The 16,737-nt window shown below is 39.2% G+C and overlaps 2 protein-coding genes across 2 annotated transcripts in view; both read left to right on the top strand.

The window, feature by feature from the left end:
- LOC111872815 overlaps positions 1-8,746 on the top strand; it is a 38,081-nt gene extending 29,335 nt beyond the window's left edge. Inside the window, exons 8-12 of the mRNA XM_023867004.1 lie at positions 1,393-1,445; positions 3,565-3,600; positions 5,077-5,194; positions 6,655-6,719; positions 8,660-8,746. Of these exons, the coding sequence (XP_023722772.1) occupies positions 1,393-1,445; positions 3,565-3,600; positions 5,077-5,194; positions 6,655-6,719; positions 8,660-8,677 (290 nt within the window). The 3' untranslated portion in view covers positions 8,678-8,746. The remainder of the gene's footprint in view (positions 1-1,392; positions 1,446-3,564; positions 3,601-5,076; positions 5,195-6,654; positions 6,720-8,659) is intronic.
- A 1,314-nt stretch (positions 8,747-10,060) lies between these two features.
- Positions 10,061-16,737, top strand: part of LOC111872838 (general odorant-binding protein 83a) — a 15,496-nt gene continuing 8,819 nt past the window's right edge. Inside the window, exons 1-3 of the mRNA XM_023867047.2 lie at positions 10,061-10,351; positions 13,642-13,720; positions 14,544-14,596. Of these exons, the coding sequence (XP_023722815.1) occupies positions 10,280-10,351; positions 13,642-13,720; positions 14,544-14,596 (204 nt within the window). The 5' untranslated portion in view covers positions 10,061-10,279. The remainder of the gene's footprint in view (positions 10,352-13,641; positions 13,721-14,543; positions 14,597-16,737) is intronic.

The raw sequence follows: 16,737 nt of genomic DNA, 5'->3' as shown, positions 1-16,737 counted from the left end.
TGTCAGAGACCAAGTTTCACACCCATACAGAACCACAGGCAAAATTATAGTTCTGTATATTCTAATGTTTATGTTTTTAGACGGCAGACGAGAAGACAAAAGGTTCTGGACTGAAGGGTAGCAAGCATTACCCGAGTTCTGTCTCCTCTTAATTTCCTCTTGAATTGGGATTTATCACTGTTGTTATTTATTCTTTTTCCTCTTATTACTTTTTGTAATTTTTATGTTATTGCTCTATGTTATGAAACAAAAGTAATAGTGAATTGTCTTACACTTGTTAAAAGCTTTGCATTCCATCCATTGGAAGAATTATGAAACTAATTTTCAGGAACACGGTGATATGCGGAGATATTTGAATGCATTTGAGTGTCTAGTTTCTTTTTCAGAACAAGGACCGATGTAGTCAGCGATATATCTGGATCTAATGTCATCTCTGGCTGGCTAGAACTGGTTAGGTACTCGAGAGAACATTCGCAGTACTTACAGCAGAAAACCGCATTTGGCCCACAGCCTGAACATCATGTAGAAATTTGCTCTTCTCTTAGATGAGTCCATAATGAATTTGAATAAATCTACATGGAAAATTGAATTATTTTGAAATAATATTTTGAAAAAATCTCATGAACTTGACTAAGAGTGACAAAGAATTTATGTGTTGTAGATTTTACCATTAAGAAATCCGCTGAAAACACAAACTACACGAGAACTAAGAAAGGAAGGTCTGTCAGTTGCACTGAGTTTGTTTCTATTTTCCTATTTTTCGGAAACCGAACCAGTAAGAACAGTCAAGTATGACCCAGAATGAAGAATCTAATAGATATTTCAATTAGAGAGCGCCAATATCAGTCACAGAGCAATTATTTCATTAATACACCTAATTTTGTTTGGCCTTTGTGTGTGTTTTATTTAGTATCCATTAAATATTACAAGGCTGATTAAATAAGAATAAATATATACGACTCAGAGATGGGAGGGCAGAAACTATGGGTATGAAGGAAGCCTCAAGGGAAGAGACGGCGTTGGGCAGAATCTATGGGTGTGAAGGAAACCTCAAGGGAAGAGAATACCTATTCACGAATGAGGGGATAACATTAAAAACGAATCTGAAGAGATTAATGTAGAAAGTTGTAAAATAGACTGATATGATACAGAAAGCCTTAAATGAAAATATTTTTATGCGTTTGATACATTTTTGGTTTCCATTAGAAGGAGTGAATATGTCTTTTCTTCTTCACTGCCTTTCCAGATTCTTTCTATATTTAGAAGTCCTTTACTTAATTTTACTTGGACGAATTTATTGACCCCTGTTCTGTGTTATAAGACACAATTCGAATGACTGTTCTATAAAGTAGGAAAATGAATGACACCTCACAATTTTCTTCAAAATTTCAGAATTGGTGGAAGGAATTCAAGCAGGAAACTTTCCCGAAGACGATAATCTGAAGGTAAGTAACGCCGTATTTAGCAGGACTGACTAATTCATCCTTGGGATAATGAATGAAGGGTTCACTTGGTTTAATTTAATGTTTCCGTTGCGAATGTTGAGGATTGTGATGAGTAATTTCTTCTGTGACGTGACGCTGTGTAGTTTGAAGATACATACCAACGTCTCGAAGGAGGGCAGTGCGTTTATCTTTAGGACAGATGAGTAGCCACCAAGGGAAAGGAGCAGATGACAGAAGCAAGGTAGGGAGAGGAATGGGGCTAAGAACGAACCCTCGGGATTCGTTTGGCTAAATGGGAACTTGTGATCGTTAAGAATTCTAACTAAACCAACATAAATGACGAAAAGAATTTCTCTGAACAGCCACAATGTTACACATACAAAAGCACTTAACACGTTTTTAAGAGGTAAATTTATTTGCTATAATATTAACACTGTCGGATAGAGTGCGGGAAAAGCGGCCTCCGTAGTCTAGGGATAACGTTCCCACCTCATGACTCGTAGTACGCGGGTTCAAACTCGGCGGAGGTCGTGGAATTTTTAAGGGAAAAATTCAAGAAACAAGTCCTCCGGGAGGGACTTTAAGCCGTGGGTCCCGTGTCGTACATTTATGGCAAGTAAAAGACCCTCATGTCTCTAGGAGACCTCTGAGCAAAATTAGGTAAAAAGTTTCCCGCCCAAGTAGTTTTCAATGCCTCCGGTAGATGGGGGAAGTATCGGGTACTATTTGCCAGTCGAGAGGCCGAACTCGCTGGCTGAGCGGGTCTGATAGCACCCACCAGTATCGGTAGGGTATGGCGACAGTAGAAATTAAAGGGGGACGTACAATAGACTACTAGTCGCAGTGCATGGGGAAAACCACCCCCTCTAATACTAATACTAATATTAATAGATCTGGGAATGTGGAATTGATTTATTTGGCTCAGTATATGGTTCAATTTTTATCTACTGTGAACACTATAATGGACCTTAGTGATCCACAAAAATGATGAATTCTATTTCATGTATCTATTTATGCCCTCTCCTGTGTTTTTAGGTCAACATTCAATTTATATTTCAGTTTAAAATGCGACTGAAGTGGAAGAGATAACTGTACATACTATTCTCCACTAAAGTGAGGAAATTTGTTTAAATTTCCAGAGTCCTTCAATTTTCAATGCTCTCATTGTAGCTACGTTTAAAAGGTCATTTATAATTACCATTTCTGAGGATCAATGAAACATACATAAAGCACAGAATATTCAAGGTGGCTAAATTAAATGAAGTCACACCGGAAGTTGGTGTGAACGGACACGTGCAGCCGGCCCAGAAAACTTATTGCACCCGTAACTGGTTTCAGTAATTACTGAACGGCAAGAATGAGCCTAGCAATGAATACACACAGAACGTTATGAAGGCAACCGTCAGCAATGTGAATCGAATTTTATCCTTCAATGTTCAGCCTTTTCTTAAAAGTGAAACGTATCAATCCAATGTTTTACTTACTTACTTATTTACTTACTCATGGAGCTGAGCCCTACTTGAAGAGAAGCCAATTCTGCAGCTACTCAAGAATTTCCCAGCATTTTATGGAACCCGAAGGTTCATTACCATATTCACAAGAGCCCTCCACGGGTCTCTATCCTGAGGCAGATCAATCCAATACATACAATCCCATCCTATTTCTCTAACATCCATTTTAATATTGTCCACCCACTTATGTATTGGTCTTCCCAGTAGTCTCTTTCCTTCTGGCTTTCCCACCAATATCCTATATGCATTCCTCTTCTCCACATTCATGCTACATGTCCTACCACCTTCATCCTCCTTGACTTATAATTCTAATTATACTTGGAGAAGAGTACAAGTTATGAAGCTCCTCATTATGCAGTTTTCTCCAACCTCCTGTCACTTCATCTCTCTTCGGTCCAAATATTCTCCTCAGCACCCTGTTCTCAAACATCCTCAAATATCATTCTAATGTCTAGGAATTTTAATATGAGTTTCTGTAAGAAATATCAGTAACTAATGAGCTGGAAAATAAAAGGCTATATACTGAATATATACTTGAAAAATAACGAAAATTCTGTTGTGCAAGATGAAATAAATACAGATTCTAACATCGCCTTTCTTCATTACAGTGCTACACGAAGTGCGTCATGGGAATGATGCAGGCGGTAAGTTCTCATACTTTAGCTTGATATTTTGACTGAAATATTTCTCATAATTTAATTTTCATGAGAACAGCTTACTCTAGACGAAAATTAATGCGATACTGTACGATGTTGTAGAGTCAATGTAACTATTAACACTCTCAAGACATGTTCCAAGTGACCATTAAAGTAAATAACTGTCATAACATCCAAATTTGAAGTAATGGATTCAGATGTGACTTAATAACAACAGAATTTCCACTTCAGTTCTCCAGCCAATCAGAACTAATGCCCCTTAATGGGGCAGAATGCAGGATATAAAGCTGAGAACATTGGAAATTTCTCTGCAGAAAGTTAAATTATTATACCTCACCTCTAAAATCATTTAATGGATTTCGTATTGACAAATATACATTAATATTTGTAATTTTATATAATTTTCGTTCATGTTGGCCCGTTATGGCTTATAATTTGGCTCAAGCCGATTTCTATGAACTGACATTCTATTTAAGTGTTGCATTATCCTTCGCCCACCGCCTCTGTGGCCTAATGGTCAGCTTTTCTGGCTACAGATCCAGAGGTCCGGATTCGATTCGCGCCGCTACCCCATTTTTTCTGAGAAATAGTGGGTCTGGAACGGGGTCCACTCAGCCTCGTGAAGATAATTGCGGGGCGCTATTTCAAGGAAATAGCGGCTCCGGTCTAGAAAATAGAAATTAACGGCCGTGGGGATTCGTTGTGCTGACCACGCGACATCCTCTATCCGTAAAAGTTGGCACGAAACTTCGCAGACAAGAGGCGGTCGCTCGGTCGGTATAGTTCGCTTGCGGACTAAAATCACGGAATTTGTTTTTTTTATTAGTCTTCACACAGAGTTGCAATACGAATGATGTTTATATTTTCTATTATGCAATAGTCCATGTTCAACTAAATTACTCTGTGAAAGTAAGGTAAATTTATCCTTGTGCTCAACGAATTTAGCGCTACCCCATGGAGGCGTATAGGGGAGTTGATGTATAGACCCACATTTTCTTGACCTAAACATTAGCTGAAGGTAAGTGGACAGCTTCACTCCCCGGCCGCTTTACCTCCGGTACTTATTGAATAGGAGGTTGAGTGAACCCCAGAGCCGGTCTGGACGATTTGAAGAAGAGAAAATTCTTCACCCAAAAGGACTCGAACTCCGACCCCTCAGTCTTCCCCCCCCCGCCTCCTAAATTGCTCTGAGAAAATTTATGAAATTAAATTCGGTTGTAATATTAATCATGAATAGTATTAAACCGATATGAAATAAACTGAAACCAGTGAATATATTCGGCACGAAATTTAATAGAAATCAATGAAGTAATTTCGAATATAAGACACGAGTACGAAAGAACATACTTTACATAACTGATCCGCATGGCTCAGCCAGACACCTTGAAGCCTCCACACACCACACATCCCGTTCCATGATCTGAGGTCTACTTCTTGACTAATTATTCTCGTCCGTGTTTACAGATAAAGGGCGGGAAATATAAGCCGGACGCAGCCATAGGACAAGCGAAGATGCTTCTGAGTGGGGACACCAGAGACAGGGTGATTGCTACAATGGAGAAGTGTCGCAACGCAGCGGATGGTACGAATGTGTTTTGTGCCTTGAATTCAAGTAGATTTCGCGTCACTTTTGAATATATATGTTGAATTGATAGATTGGACAGGAAGTAGAATTCTAATTTCTCTCCTCTTCAGTTAATTTTTTGTATTTAATAAGGAAATACAAATTTATTTCATCATGCTCATGTTCATCAGCGTCTGTTCTCGCCTCCACGCTCATTGGTCTAAATTTCTAGGCAGTCAGGCCACGCCATAGCTCAAGCGGTTAGTCGCTGGCTTCTCGCCGCGCCATAGCTCAAGCGGTTAGTCGCTGGCATCACACCGCCGCGCCATAGCTCAAGCGGTTAGTCGCTGGCTTCTCGCCGCGCCATAGCTCAAGCGGTTAGTCGCTGGCATCACACCGCCGCGGCCCGGGTACGATCACGGGTTTGGTCAAGTGGGATTTGTGGTGGACAAAGTGGCGCTTGGGCGGGTTTTCTCCGAGTACTTCGGTTTCCCCTGCCAATTCCACCAAATTCTCCATTATCATAATCATCTGGGGTAGGCTACAATAGGCTAATCAGTGGCCGACGTGCCGAGTGGACCCAGTTGGACTCCACCCCCCACTAAGCGAATTAAAAAAAAATTAAATTCTAGTCAGTTAACAGATGCTTATTCAAGTCGGTATCACTACCATAGTACTGGAAGCTATAACAATTTTTTTTTGTATCCAAAATCGTAACAGTTATAGGAAAGTAGGGACCATGAAATTATACAAGTGATAACGGTATAGAGTACTGAAAAATTTTGTTGTAATGGATCCGCGAAAAAATTTGTTACCTTTCTCAAATTCATAATTTTGAAGACCATAAACCAAACGAATGATACATGAAACGTAGGTCTGTAGTTTCATGAAAACATGAAATGTTTTACTAATATATACATAAACATACAGCCTCTTCGAAATTTCTTTACGAAACCTTTCTTATTATTGTCACGTGTTGGGTGGTAGGCGTGACGAAAATGAGGGGTTGTAGTTCGGATTTATTAGCACTATGGTTGTAATATCTCTGAATCACATTTAAATACAAGCAATACAGCGGTATCACTGCTTTCACAATTTTCAGTTTACCCCTGCACACTCACTAAGATTCTGCCTTCACTAGTCGTCTCATGGACTGGAACGTTTGGAGAATTTTTGTGTTGGAAGGTTTGCTGAATCCCCATAACTCTATCCCGTAGGTCCAGACAGGTTTGATTATCGCTAAATTCTAGAAATGTTCATATAATTTTGATCAGTTCACCAGTTAGATCTCTTCTATTTACTCTTTATTATCAAAACGAGAAAGACGCACGATATCCAATCTTTTACCTTTATTATTCCAAAGCGTTTTAAGTGAAGTAAATCAACGCAAATTATGACTGGAAACTTAGGCCTATATGTTACATATTTTTGGCCTGGAATAGCAACGTCTAATCTTGACGTTGTGAAACTACTTTCAGGGATATCCGAAGTTTGCGAAGTGGCATTCGTGACAACGAAATGCATATACGAAGCAGACCCAGAGGTGAGTAATAAACCTTGCTTTAAATTTCAGAAAGGTTTATGAATGTAGGTCTATGCATTGATGCAAATGGCCCCTTCAGTTATAATCTTTCTTTTTATGGACTGTACCCTATTTTAGTTTATTTCGAGTCGTACGTTTAACCGTCACACACTTAAATTAAGGAAAATTTTCGTTTCTTACTCCTTATTACACATTGCATGATTCGACCATGAACTGACATCATCTCGTGACATACAAAAATCAACAAAATGCATAAAATTCGTAAGTACATATTTATTAAAAATATGGATCTGTATAAAAATGTAGATAAATAATAGTAAATTATGTTGGATCCGACTTAATTTATAAGTTCACGGTATTAAGGATTCTGAATATAAATACTCTAAAATGCTTGTGATTTCTTTAAATATTTGTTGAGTAATACTCATCTTACTTAGAAATTTTCGTTATACAATTTGGCAGTTCATACTATTATATCATGCTTTTACTTTTTGTATATAATTTTTTTGATCCCTTTATACCACATTATAACTTTATATTGTAAGAAGTTTAAGATAATTCTAACTAAATAAATAAAAACTATGAAAGTTCTTACCATTTAATAAACTAATAATATTCCGGAAAATACTTGTATTTAGCCAAGCACTATCATTCTTATACTTATGGCCTTGCAAATTAAGTCGGATCTGCCCTAAATGATTATTATTTCACTTAAATCCTTATAAATACTCTTATTTTTATGGATTTGTACTCACAATCCAAATGTGTTCGGCTGATTGCGACGGCCACACGAATATCAACATTAGCGGCTGAAACATGTAGTGAAAAATAAGAAATGAGACATAAAAAAGCTTTTAAGATATGTTTATGTGACTCTTAATCCCTTGGCCTTGAATCTCCATGCAAGATTTCTATTGTTCCTGCCTATTTAATGGTAGATCAGGAGGCCATGATGTGAAGAAAATCCCATGCACACATATACACAGCTACCCTTTCAATGTGTAGGTTATTAGTACGGATATCCAGGTAGGTTCCCAATAAATTTATTAGCTATTTTTTTCGTTGGCACTACAGCCCCAGTGGGCCTAGGCCTACTCCATGAACTTCTCCGTTCACATTAGTTAATTAACCTCTTAATTAATAAAGTAGTTTACAGAGGAAATAGCAAAACTTATATCCGACTAAATGATCAAGAAAAGATCAAGGCGAAGCCATTCTTTTAACGGAGCGTGGTAACCCACAGGGTTGTGAGACGTTGAGGTTCCCACATTTTATAGACAATCGGCTCACAGATGGCGGTATGGTTGTCAGTCTTATGCCTCGGCCGCCCTTTACCCCCAGGAAGACTCTTGGTACTCATTTCTGTTAGGGGCTGAGTCGATCCTAGGTCCATAGCGCGGCTGGAAAAATTAGGTCAATTGAAAAATTCAAAGGAATCATCAAAAATCAAATCTTCAACCTTCCGGTTTGTAGCATAGTGCCCCAAACAAGATTAGAAAAAGATGAATATTACCATCTAACTATATTTAGTTTATTTCATTGTGTTGATTATATTTGGGATACGGGGTGACGCAGTTGTTTGAGGCAGTATGCTACAAGCCGGAAAGTCGCGGGTTATATTCCCGAAGAGATCACTGGATTTTCAATTCACCTAATCCTTCCAGCCACACTGTGGCCCTGGGGTCGACTTAGACTATATAAGGAATGTGCACCAGGAATCTTCCTGGGGGTAAAGGGACGCCGGCGCGTAAGGCTGACATCCTCACCGCTGTCTGCGAACTGTTTGTGTAGAAAATGTGGGAGCATTGACGTCTCACAACCCTACGGGCCTTCACGGCCTGTTACAGGGGTGACTTTGTTGTTAATTCTTCCGTACTTAGGTGAGTATGTTTTATATGATTATATTCTGTATTCTAATTGTGTCTCATGAATTTTTTCAGTGTTTCTTCTTCGCTTGACTGAACATCAGAACTTCTTCAGGAAAGTTGGGAGAAGAAGAGTGAAGAGTAGAGAAAAGTTCTCCTGTAGACAGCTATGCATATCCCAGATATATTACTTCCCTGCCAATAATTTCTTTCAGTTAACACGAAGCTATACATATCTGTAATTTTAGTATAATTTCTCTACTAAACACTTCGAACACTGTGCTTGCTCTTATGGCAATATTTCATTGAATGTACTGAATTTTCCTAGCGTTATAATATACAAGACTATATGAACTACAGACTTCATATTTTAGTTATAAGCCAGTATGTTACAGAAAAACTTGTACTTGAGTGCCTAGCAAACAACGAAAGGAGAAGCAGCTCAACAACAAACACAGACCCTTAACCAATTATACATATATATAAAGAAGGAGGGAAAGATAACTGCCCGGACCTCCAAGCGCGGAAATCTGCTCAATCTCCCTTGATAGAAGGAACACGAAGATTTTAAATAATATAAATTTTATTAATATTTTAACTCACCACATTTTAGCTAATTTTAAAACCTTTATATTTATATNCTTTTGAGTCAGACTGGACGGGGTAATCAAAATCATTCTATAGAACTGAAGACTATTCAATTCTTTCATACTCAGGTTTCAACACGCACACTGCTTGGCGAACTGTTTTTAATTTGGTACTGACGCAATAAGAACTGTCAGAATTTTTCCATTTTAGTCTGTAGAAGCCAGCTTAATAAGACGTGTGGAAATTATATATGCTGCTTACAATTTTGTCCAAACTGTACACTATTACCCGTAATATGGATCCGTTGCTAACCCTTAAAAAAAAGTAAAACGTAAAGGTATTCCTGTAATAGGCCTTGAAGGCCCATAGGGTTGTGAGATGTTCCCACATTTTCTATACAATCGGCTCAAAGATGGCGGTAAGGTTGTCAGCCCTACGCCAAGGCCACCCTTTACCCCCAAGAATATTCCAGGTACTCACTTCTGTTAGAGATTGAGTCGACCCCAGGGCTATAGTGCGGCTGGAAGGATTAAGTAAATTGAAAAAATCAATGACCTCATCGGGATTAGATCTCGCGACCTTCCGGCTTGTAGCATAGTGCCTCAACCAACTTCGCTACCGTGTGTCCCCCATGCGTAACCCTTACATATTTACGGGACTATCTATAAGTCTGATTATTTATACAGACAAAATCTATAAATAAATAAATATGAAGACGTTAATGAGGGGTCCGAAATAGCAGAGAATCATTCCAAAAGTCATGTGTGTTCAGTGTGGGTTATCCGTGTCTGAAGATTCAGTGCCGCTAGTCTATTTGGTAGCCCCCGGTCAGACCGCATCCGAGTGCCTGCCACGATGATTGACGTACTGTGTGATCTGAAGTAGTTAGAAGTTCATTAAGAGAAGAGTAGACTTGTAATTTGCAGTCCCTGAAACGCCTGGATGGAGAAGAAAATTTGAGTCTGCAAGTCGTTATGTACCGGAAGTTTGCGAACGCAGATATTAATTAAAGTTCTTGCAGATTTTAAATCCATTAACACAGTATAAAACAACTGCCGATTCTTGTGCGCCACGGCAATCACAAGTGGACATTGAGGCCCTGAAATCATGGCGGATCAGTCTGTGAATGTATCTGTCTGTGTTTTCGTCCTGGTTCTCGTCTTGACGGAGGCGTCTGCTGTAAGTGGAACACACTGATAAAACCATCTTCTTCTGGGTATGGATTGAGATTTTCCGAGGTATAACATATTGTATTCTGATAATTGTTTCCCGAAATATATCCTGAAGATGGAAGCAATATTTTGTTCAAAATATTTGTTAGGCTACCCATCTTCGAGCCTTTATACAGACACAACTAGAAACATAAAATTTCACCGTCATAAAAACCACAAATCTCAGATAATTTCTTTTTGACGTTGGAGTTTTGAAAATATGGAGCTGTTTGGGAAACATACATGTACGTATAGTTTATCTATATACAAGTATTTCAGAGAATGGTATGCATTAATATTAAAGCGAATCTCCGGGGAAACGTCATGTAACCAATTATAAACATTCGGTTATATTATTAGGAAGTCAGATACCGCCACATCAACTTATTAGTGCATTATCCCGACATTAGTGGAAGCTATTAGCAAGAAGATTGCCGGTCACGGTAGCCGAGCGGTCTAAGGCATGCACTGTCTTCGCTCGCTCGGAAGTCGGGATCGTGGGTTCGAATCCCACTCAGGGCATGCATGTTTGTGTGCCTTTTTCTGTGTTTGTCTACAGGTAGAGGCCTTGCGACGAGCTGATCACCCGCCCAAGGAGTCCTACCGAATGTGTAAGATCTAGAAAAACCGAAGTGAACGGAGTTCATGGAGGTAGGCCTAGGCCCACTGGGGCTGTAGTGCCAAGGAAAAAAAAAATTAGCAAGAAGATTAGAGTCATTAGACAGCAAATTTCTTGTAATGGGTGAAATTTCCGTCGTTTAGAGATAAGATTTTAATCATTAACCTACTCACCTGTCACCTGACCTACCATTAAAATATGATGAATTTCGGAAAAGTAAAGAATAAGTCAAAGAATACGCCATAATGACAAGAAATTGTATTTCTTACTAAAAACTGTCACAACACAACAATCAATAATACGTGTAAGTAGCTCTGGGAGATACTTTTGACTTTTTTTTTGTTAAGAAGTAATATATGATACACAACAGAATGCATTCACTAATAAAAAGACAAGAAATAGGTTTATCTATGAGAAAAGGAAGGTACGTAAGCTTTTTCTGTAGCTGATTACGGTGAGAGTGCAGCGCTCCGATACGTCCTATGTCTGTCCTCTTCAAACAACGGAAATGTCAAAAGAAAAGCCAATAAATTTGTAGCGAGCTTCACGTAAAAGCGGGGTTTTCATTTGACTTATACGAACCAAAATTAAATTCGATTGGCTACCATTACAGTTGGTCTAAAAATCATCGAAATCCTATAGGTGGATTCAGCGATGAGACCTGGACAAACGGGGGACAAACAGAGAAGTCCTCGCCATGAGTTTTTCGAGTATTTCCTGAAAGTTAGGGCAATAAAGTGGGGTGGATTTGTCTGTTAGGTCTAATTAATGGAAGAAGTTGGAGAAGATCCTTCAGTCTATATTCTCCTTACTTAACGTTTGAATAAGGCGTATAACATGAACGCGGCTCCGAAGATCATGTACACTCATATCCGAAAAAAAATGACGGATTTCAATAAGATTTTATATAGGAATCTGCATTAAATTTTGTAAGCTTACAAATTTTGGTTTATTTCAGTTAATTCTAAACCCCTGTTTAGTAAAACCGATACTGGAAGTTGCAGATTTTCCTAAAAACAATTATTCGCAAAAACAATTTGTGCTTAACATAAAATTGAATTTTATGTTTTTTTACGTTGGTTACTTTAACAACGATTTCAGTATGGAGGTTATGTAGCGCCGATGGTAGGCTGAATAATTATTGTGGAGTGGTTGGTTGAGTGACAGGCGGTAGAGGAAACCTAACTATTCGGATAAAACAGTCCGTAACTGTGACATATTTCCATCAAAAATCCCAAATGACCTCATCTTGGATCGAACTCGGACAGTCCAGTCTCCGCAGTGAGAAGCCGATGACCAACAGCCTGAGCTGTATCACGGCCAAGTTGACTTAGAGAGCTATTCGTGGTCTAGAACTTTTCTGTGGAACATTTAATGATATGTAATATTTTAGATTTTCACGGCGGTGACTATGAGGAATGCCGTCTTCTTGGATGTGGCACCGTATAGATCCTGTGTTTACAGAGACGTAATTCATAATTTATCGATATGTTTACATTTAATAAATCACAAGAATAACAACTTAAATGTAGTAGTTTGCTCTTCATTTCCAATAGCAAATTTTAACTTACATGTAAACGCCGAACTCAGTTACATTATTAATCCATCCTGGTTTTGAGTTTATTATTCTCTACCTAATTCGTATCTGAAATTGACTATTTACGTATATAAACAGGGAATGAAGATAAAGACCAAGAGGCGTCAAAAAACTGAAAAGAACTCTTTCTCTATATCGTATGAAGAATATATAATTGTGTATGAGTAATCACAGATTTCTGTCAGCAAGACATGAACATGGCATAAGCAATTCTGTTTATTCTCGTTTTACTGCCGTTGTAATGGCTTTACTCGTATATTAGTAATATAATATATTTGTATTACTAATATAAAGCCATTACAACGGCCATTTGAATAATCAAGTCAAGGAGGATGAGGTGGGCAGGGCATGTAGCATGAATGTGGGAGACGAGGAATGCGTATAGGATATTGGTGGGAAAGCCAGAAAGAAAGAGACCACTGAAAAGACCAAGGCGTAGGTGGGTGGACAATATTAGAATGGATCTTAGAGGGATAGGATGGGATGGTATGGATTGGATAGATCTGGCTCAGGATACGGACCAGTGGAAGGCTCTTGTGAACACGGTAATGAACATTCGGTTTCTATAAAATGCTGGGAAATTCTTGAGTAGCTGCAGAATTGGCGGCTCCTCCAGAAGGGCTCAGCTCCAAGAATAAGTAAGTAAGTAATATAATATATTTGTATTAGAAATAAATTAATATTAATTTCAATGATATATGTCAAACAGAAAATAACCAATGTCGAAAACACGCACAGCGCCTATTTCCATTTTGAGCACAGAACTTACTTTAAGATGGGTGTTAGCGAATTCCCGAAACGTGATATATGTAAAATGCAACTCACGATTGGAATGTAGACACATAAAGACGGCAGTTTAGTGAAATACCGAAACGTCGTGTATGTAAAGTACGAGTCACACAACGGGAATGTATAGTATAATTAATAGAATGAATCAGCTATCCTCACAGATCTTTATAGACTCAATAAATGTAGACGTAACACTTAGATGGCCACGCAGTACACTAATATGAGCGTCTGTTTTTCATCTGAAAATTTGCAGGCGATGACGCAGGCGCAGTTAAAACAAGGGATGAAAGTGATCAGGAACACATGTCAGCAAAAGTCAGGAGCATCAACAGGTAACACACTGCTGGTAACTGTCTACAATTTATCATTAACGAAGTAATCTAGAATTGTCGTAAGTAAAGTAAAATAAGTATATAAGCCCTGTTGTGGCAAAATTGTCTACACAAGTGACAAATATCATCTGCATTTGTTCGGTGGGACAAGGTGCTGACATCTTCAGAATTCTCTCTATCATAACACAGTAGAGACTCGTCAACAGCTTCTATGTTTGTAAAACTGGGACGTCCGAGAAATGACGTTTCATCGAAGTCTCTTCATCACTTTCAATTCTCTCTTTTTAACATTCTCTTCCCGTTTGTATTTCCCTTTTATTTCTTCCATCTCTTCAATTATAAATTTCCTTGGAGTTAGCCAGAAATGGACAGAAATAGTGAAATAACAGCAACAGCGACGCTTCCCCCATTGCAGTCACGGTCTCTTCTGGAACAAGTGTCACTCCTTTCATGACCGGAGTCAATGCCTCCTCTGATGAGGATAGATTTGTCCAATTACACTGTAGCACACCCTGTAGCGGGGTCTGCCCCAGGAATGAAATCCTATTCAGGAAACACACCGGGATTTAAAGGGCAAATGCCTTCTTCAGCGCACTCTGACGCAGCTTTGAGTGGCGGTGTTTTTGTGAAGGGTGGATTGTTTCATATGAATGACTCCTCATGAAGCATTCGAGTTCTCTGCTTTAAGACGATTTAAGTAGTTCAAACGAGGAAATATCTAAGGATCTTATTATTATATTCTTATTGCAGCCAGAGTTACATATTAAGTAATTAGACATAATCAAAGTGTTGGTACAGACAGCTTCTCTGTTTCATGTTCCAGAACTGCTGAATGGAATTAAGGAAGGACAGTTTCCGGAAGACAGGAATTTGAAGGTACGAATTACAAGAACGAGGTTCAGTTAGAAACAACGCAACATTAGCATACCCTGTTCATCTTTCGAAATTTAATTTAAGAATATTTTATTTTGCTGTATCTTTGCCTGTTGTTCCGTGTCGCAGCGAATCTTGATCTCTCATGTTAAAAAACATAGAGTATGTTTTAAATGCTGCTAGGAGCATAGCTGCATATAAGAAACTAACAGGATGGTAGAGAAAATTGTATTGTGGGTAGCTAAATCATTTAGCCACTAAAACGGACACTATTTTTATACCGAGGACGGGAATGTAGAGGTAAATTGTAGACATGTATTTGGGTGGTGCTGGAGTCGAAAATTAGCAACGGCATAGGCTTCATTGTCTGAGAAGTTTGTTGTTTACTTCAGACCCTACAGAAAAGTCACGGAACAATATTTCATTAAGTTCTTTCAGAAACATTTCCAGCTCATTATTCACCAATCATCATACAATTCGACACTGTATGTCCTGCACAGGGACAGCGTTGCAAAGTGAACCACAGATCTGCGTTAGGATAGTGAAACCGCATCAGATTGAATCGGTATGCAGCTTTTATGAAGAAACCCCTTGGAATAAGGAGACTGCGCGGCTGTTCATGTGGTAGTGCATTCGCTGACACCACGCAAAATATCTTTAAGAAGCCCAGTACGGCTTTCCAAGTTTCAGGAGGATTGTTCTCACTGTCTTGACGAGTTTTTTATCCGTAGAATAAGGGAGATCCATGCAAGTCCGCCTCTCGGTTCCAGCGTCTGCGGTATTATTATTATTATTATTGACCTTGCGGCTGTTGACTTGGCACATAAATAATAAAGAATTGAATTGAATTGAATTAGAGGGGGTGGGTTTCCCCATGGACCGCGACTAATAGTCTATTGTACGTCCCCCTTTGATATTCTACCAGTCGCCATACCCTACCGGTACTGATGCGTGCTATCAGCCCCGTTCAGCCAACGAGGTCGGCCATCGGTACCTGATACTTGCCCCATCTACCAGAGGCATTGGGAACTGCTTGGGTGGGAAAATTTTTGCCCAGTTTTGCTCAGAGGTCTCCTAGAGACATGAGGATCTTTTACGTGCAGTAAATCTACGACATGGGACCCACGGCTTAAAGTCCCGCTCGGAGGACTTGTTCCCTGAATTTTTCCGCCCGCGTATCTTGAGTCATGAGGTGGGAACCTTACCCCAAGACTACAGAGGCCACTAGCGTCTGCGGTAAATGGAGCTGAATTTGTATACAATTGAAATAAAAGCAGTTCACGAAATTAAGAGTCTAGCGAATTTGCACTGAAGGTTAGCTCGTCCAGCAGAAAATGGAACAGTGCAAACTCTGATGTGAGTATTTCAATAATTTATAATCAGCAGTTAGATTCGCGTCAAGGTGTACATACCATACCCCTAAGACTTGGAACATAATGCGAGTCCTAAGAGCAGATAACCGTCTAATTTATCTCTTTCTCTGTCACCAAGCAATGTCATAAGTCTGGAATGAAACAAGCCAGCCACTTTATGTACAGAGTGAGTCTAAATTATTGTCGGGGTTTCAGTTTATAAACCACGGGAACCCCTAAAATAGTTGAGAACCATCCTGTAAATTGTCCTGGAAGGACGATAATTCGGGGAAAGTTCCCAGACAGGTAACCTCAAAAAGTGGCGGCAATACTGTCAGGTGAATGGGGGATGGATTTCGGAAAATTAAGCAAAGGTGGCCTCAGGAAAATTTTGGAGGATGCACGGTAAATGGAGACCAGCATTTGGGTTTAGGGCGTCTGTCCACCAAACGATATAGATTGAGATGGAGACCGACGGCTAGGGCACGCCAAATTGGTGGCATCGGTGTGGGTTGCTGACCCCAGCCTTACACTTCAGCAGCACGCATGTAGGAGATGAGGAACACGATCCTGTGTCTTTGGTGTTCAGCACCCGTCCTCATAGCCTCTCTATGTAAGGCCAGTGTCAGTAGAGTACTGACTTATTCTCAGTCTTAAAATTTGCTGATTTTCAGCAGCCCTTCCATCAATTTTCTGATTATCTCTTACTTTACCTCCTATTTTACTCTCCTAATACAGGGCTACTATAAATGATTCATTCGTTTTTAAAACGCTATATTTTCCAAAGTATTA

This window comes from Cryptotermes secundus, unplaced genomic scaffold, assembly GCF_002891405.2.
Source record: "Cryptotermes secundus unplaced genomic scaffold, Csec_1.0 scaffold79, whole genome shotgun sequence".
NCBI classification, from domain to species: domain Eukaryota; kingdom Metazoa; phylum Arthropoda; class Insecta; order Blattodea; family Kalotermitidae; genus Cryptotermes; species Cryptotermes secundus.
Note: the sequence above shows the minus strand (reverse complement) of the source record. Positions and strands in the feature narration are given on the sequence as shown.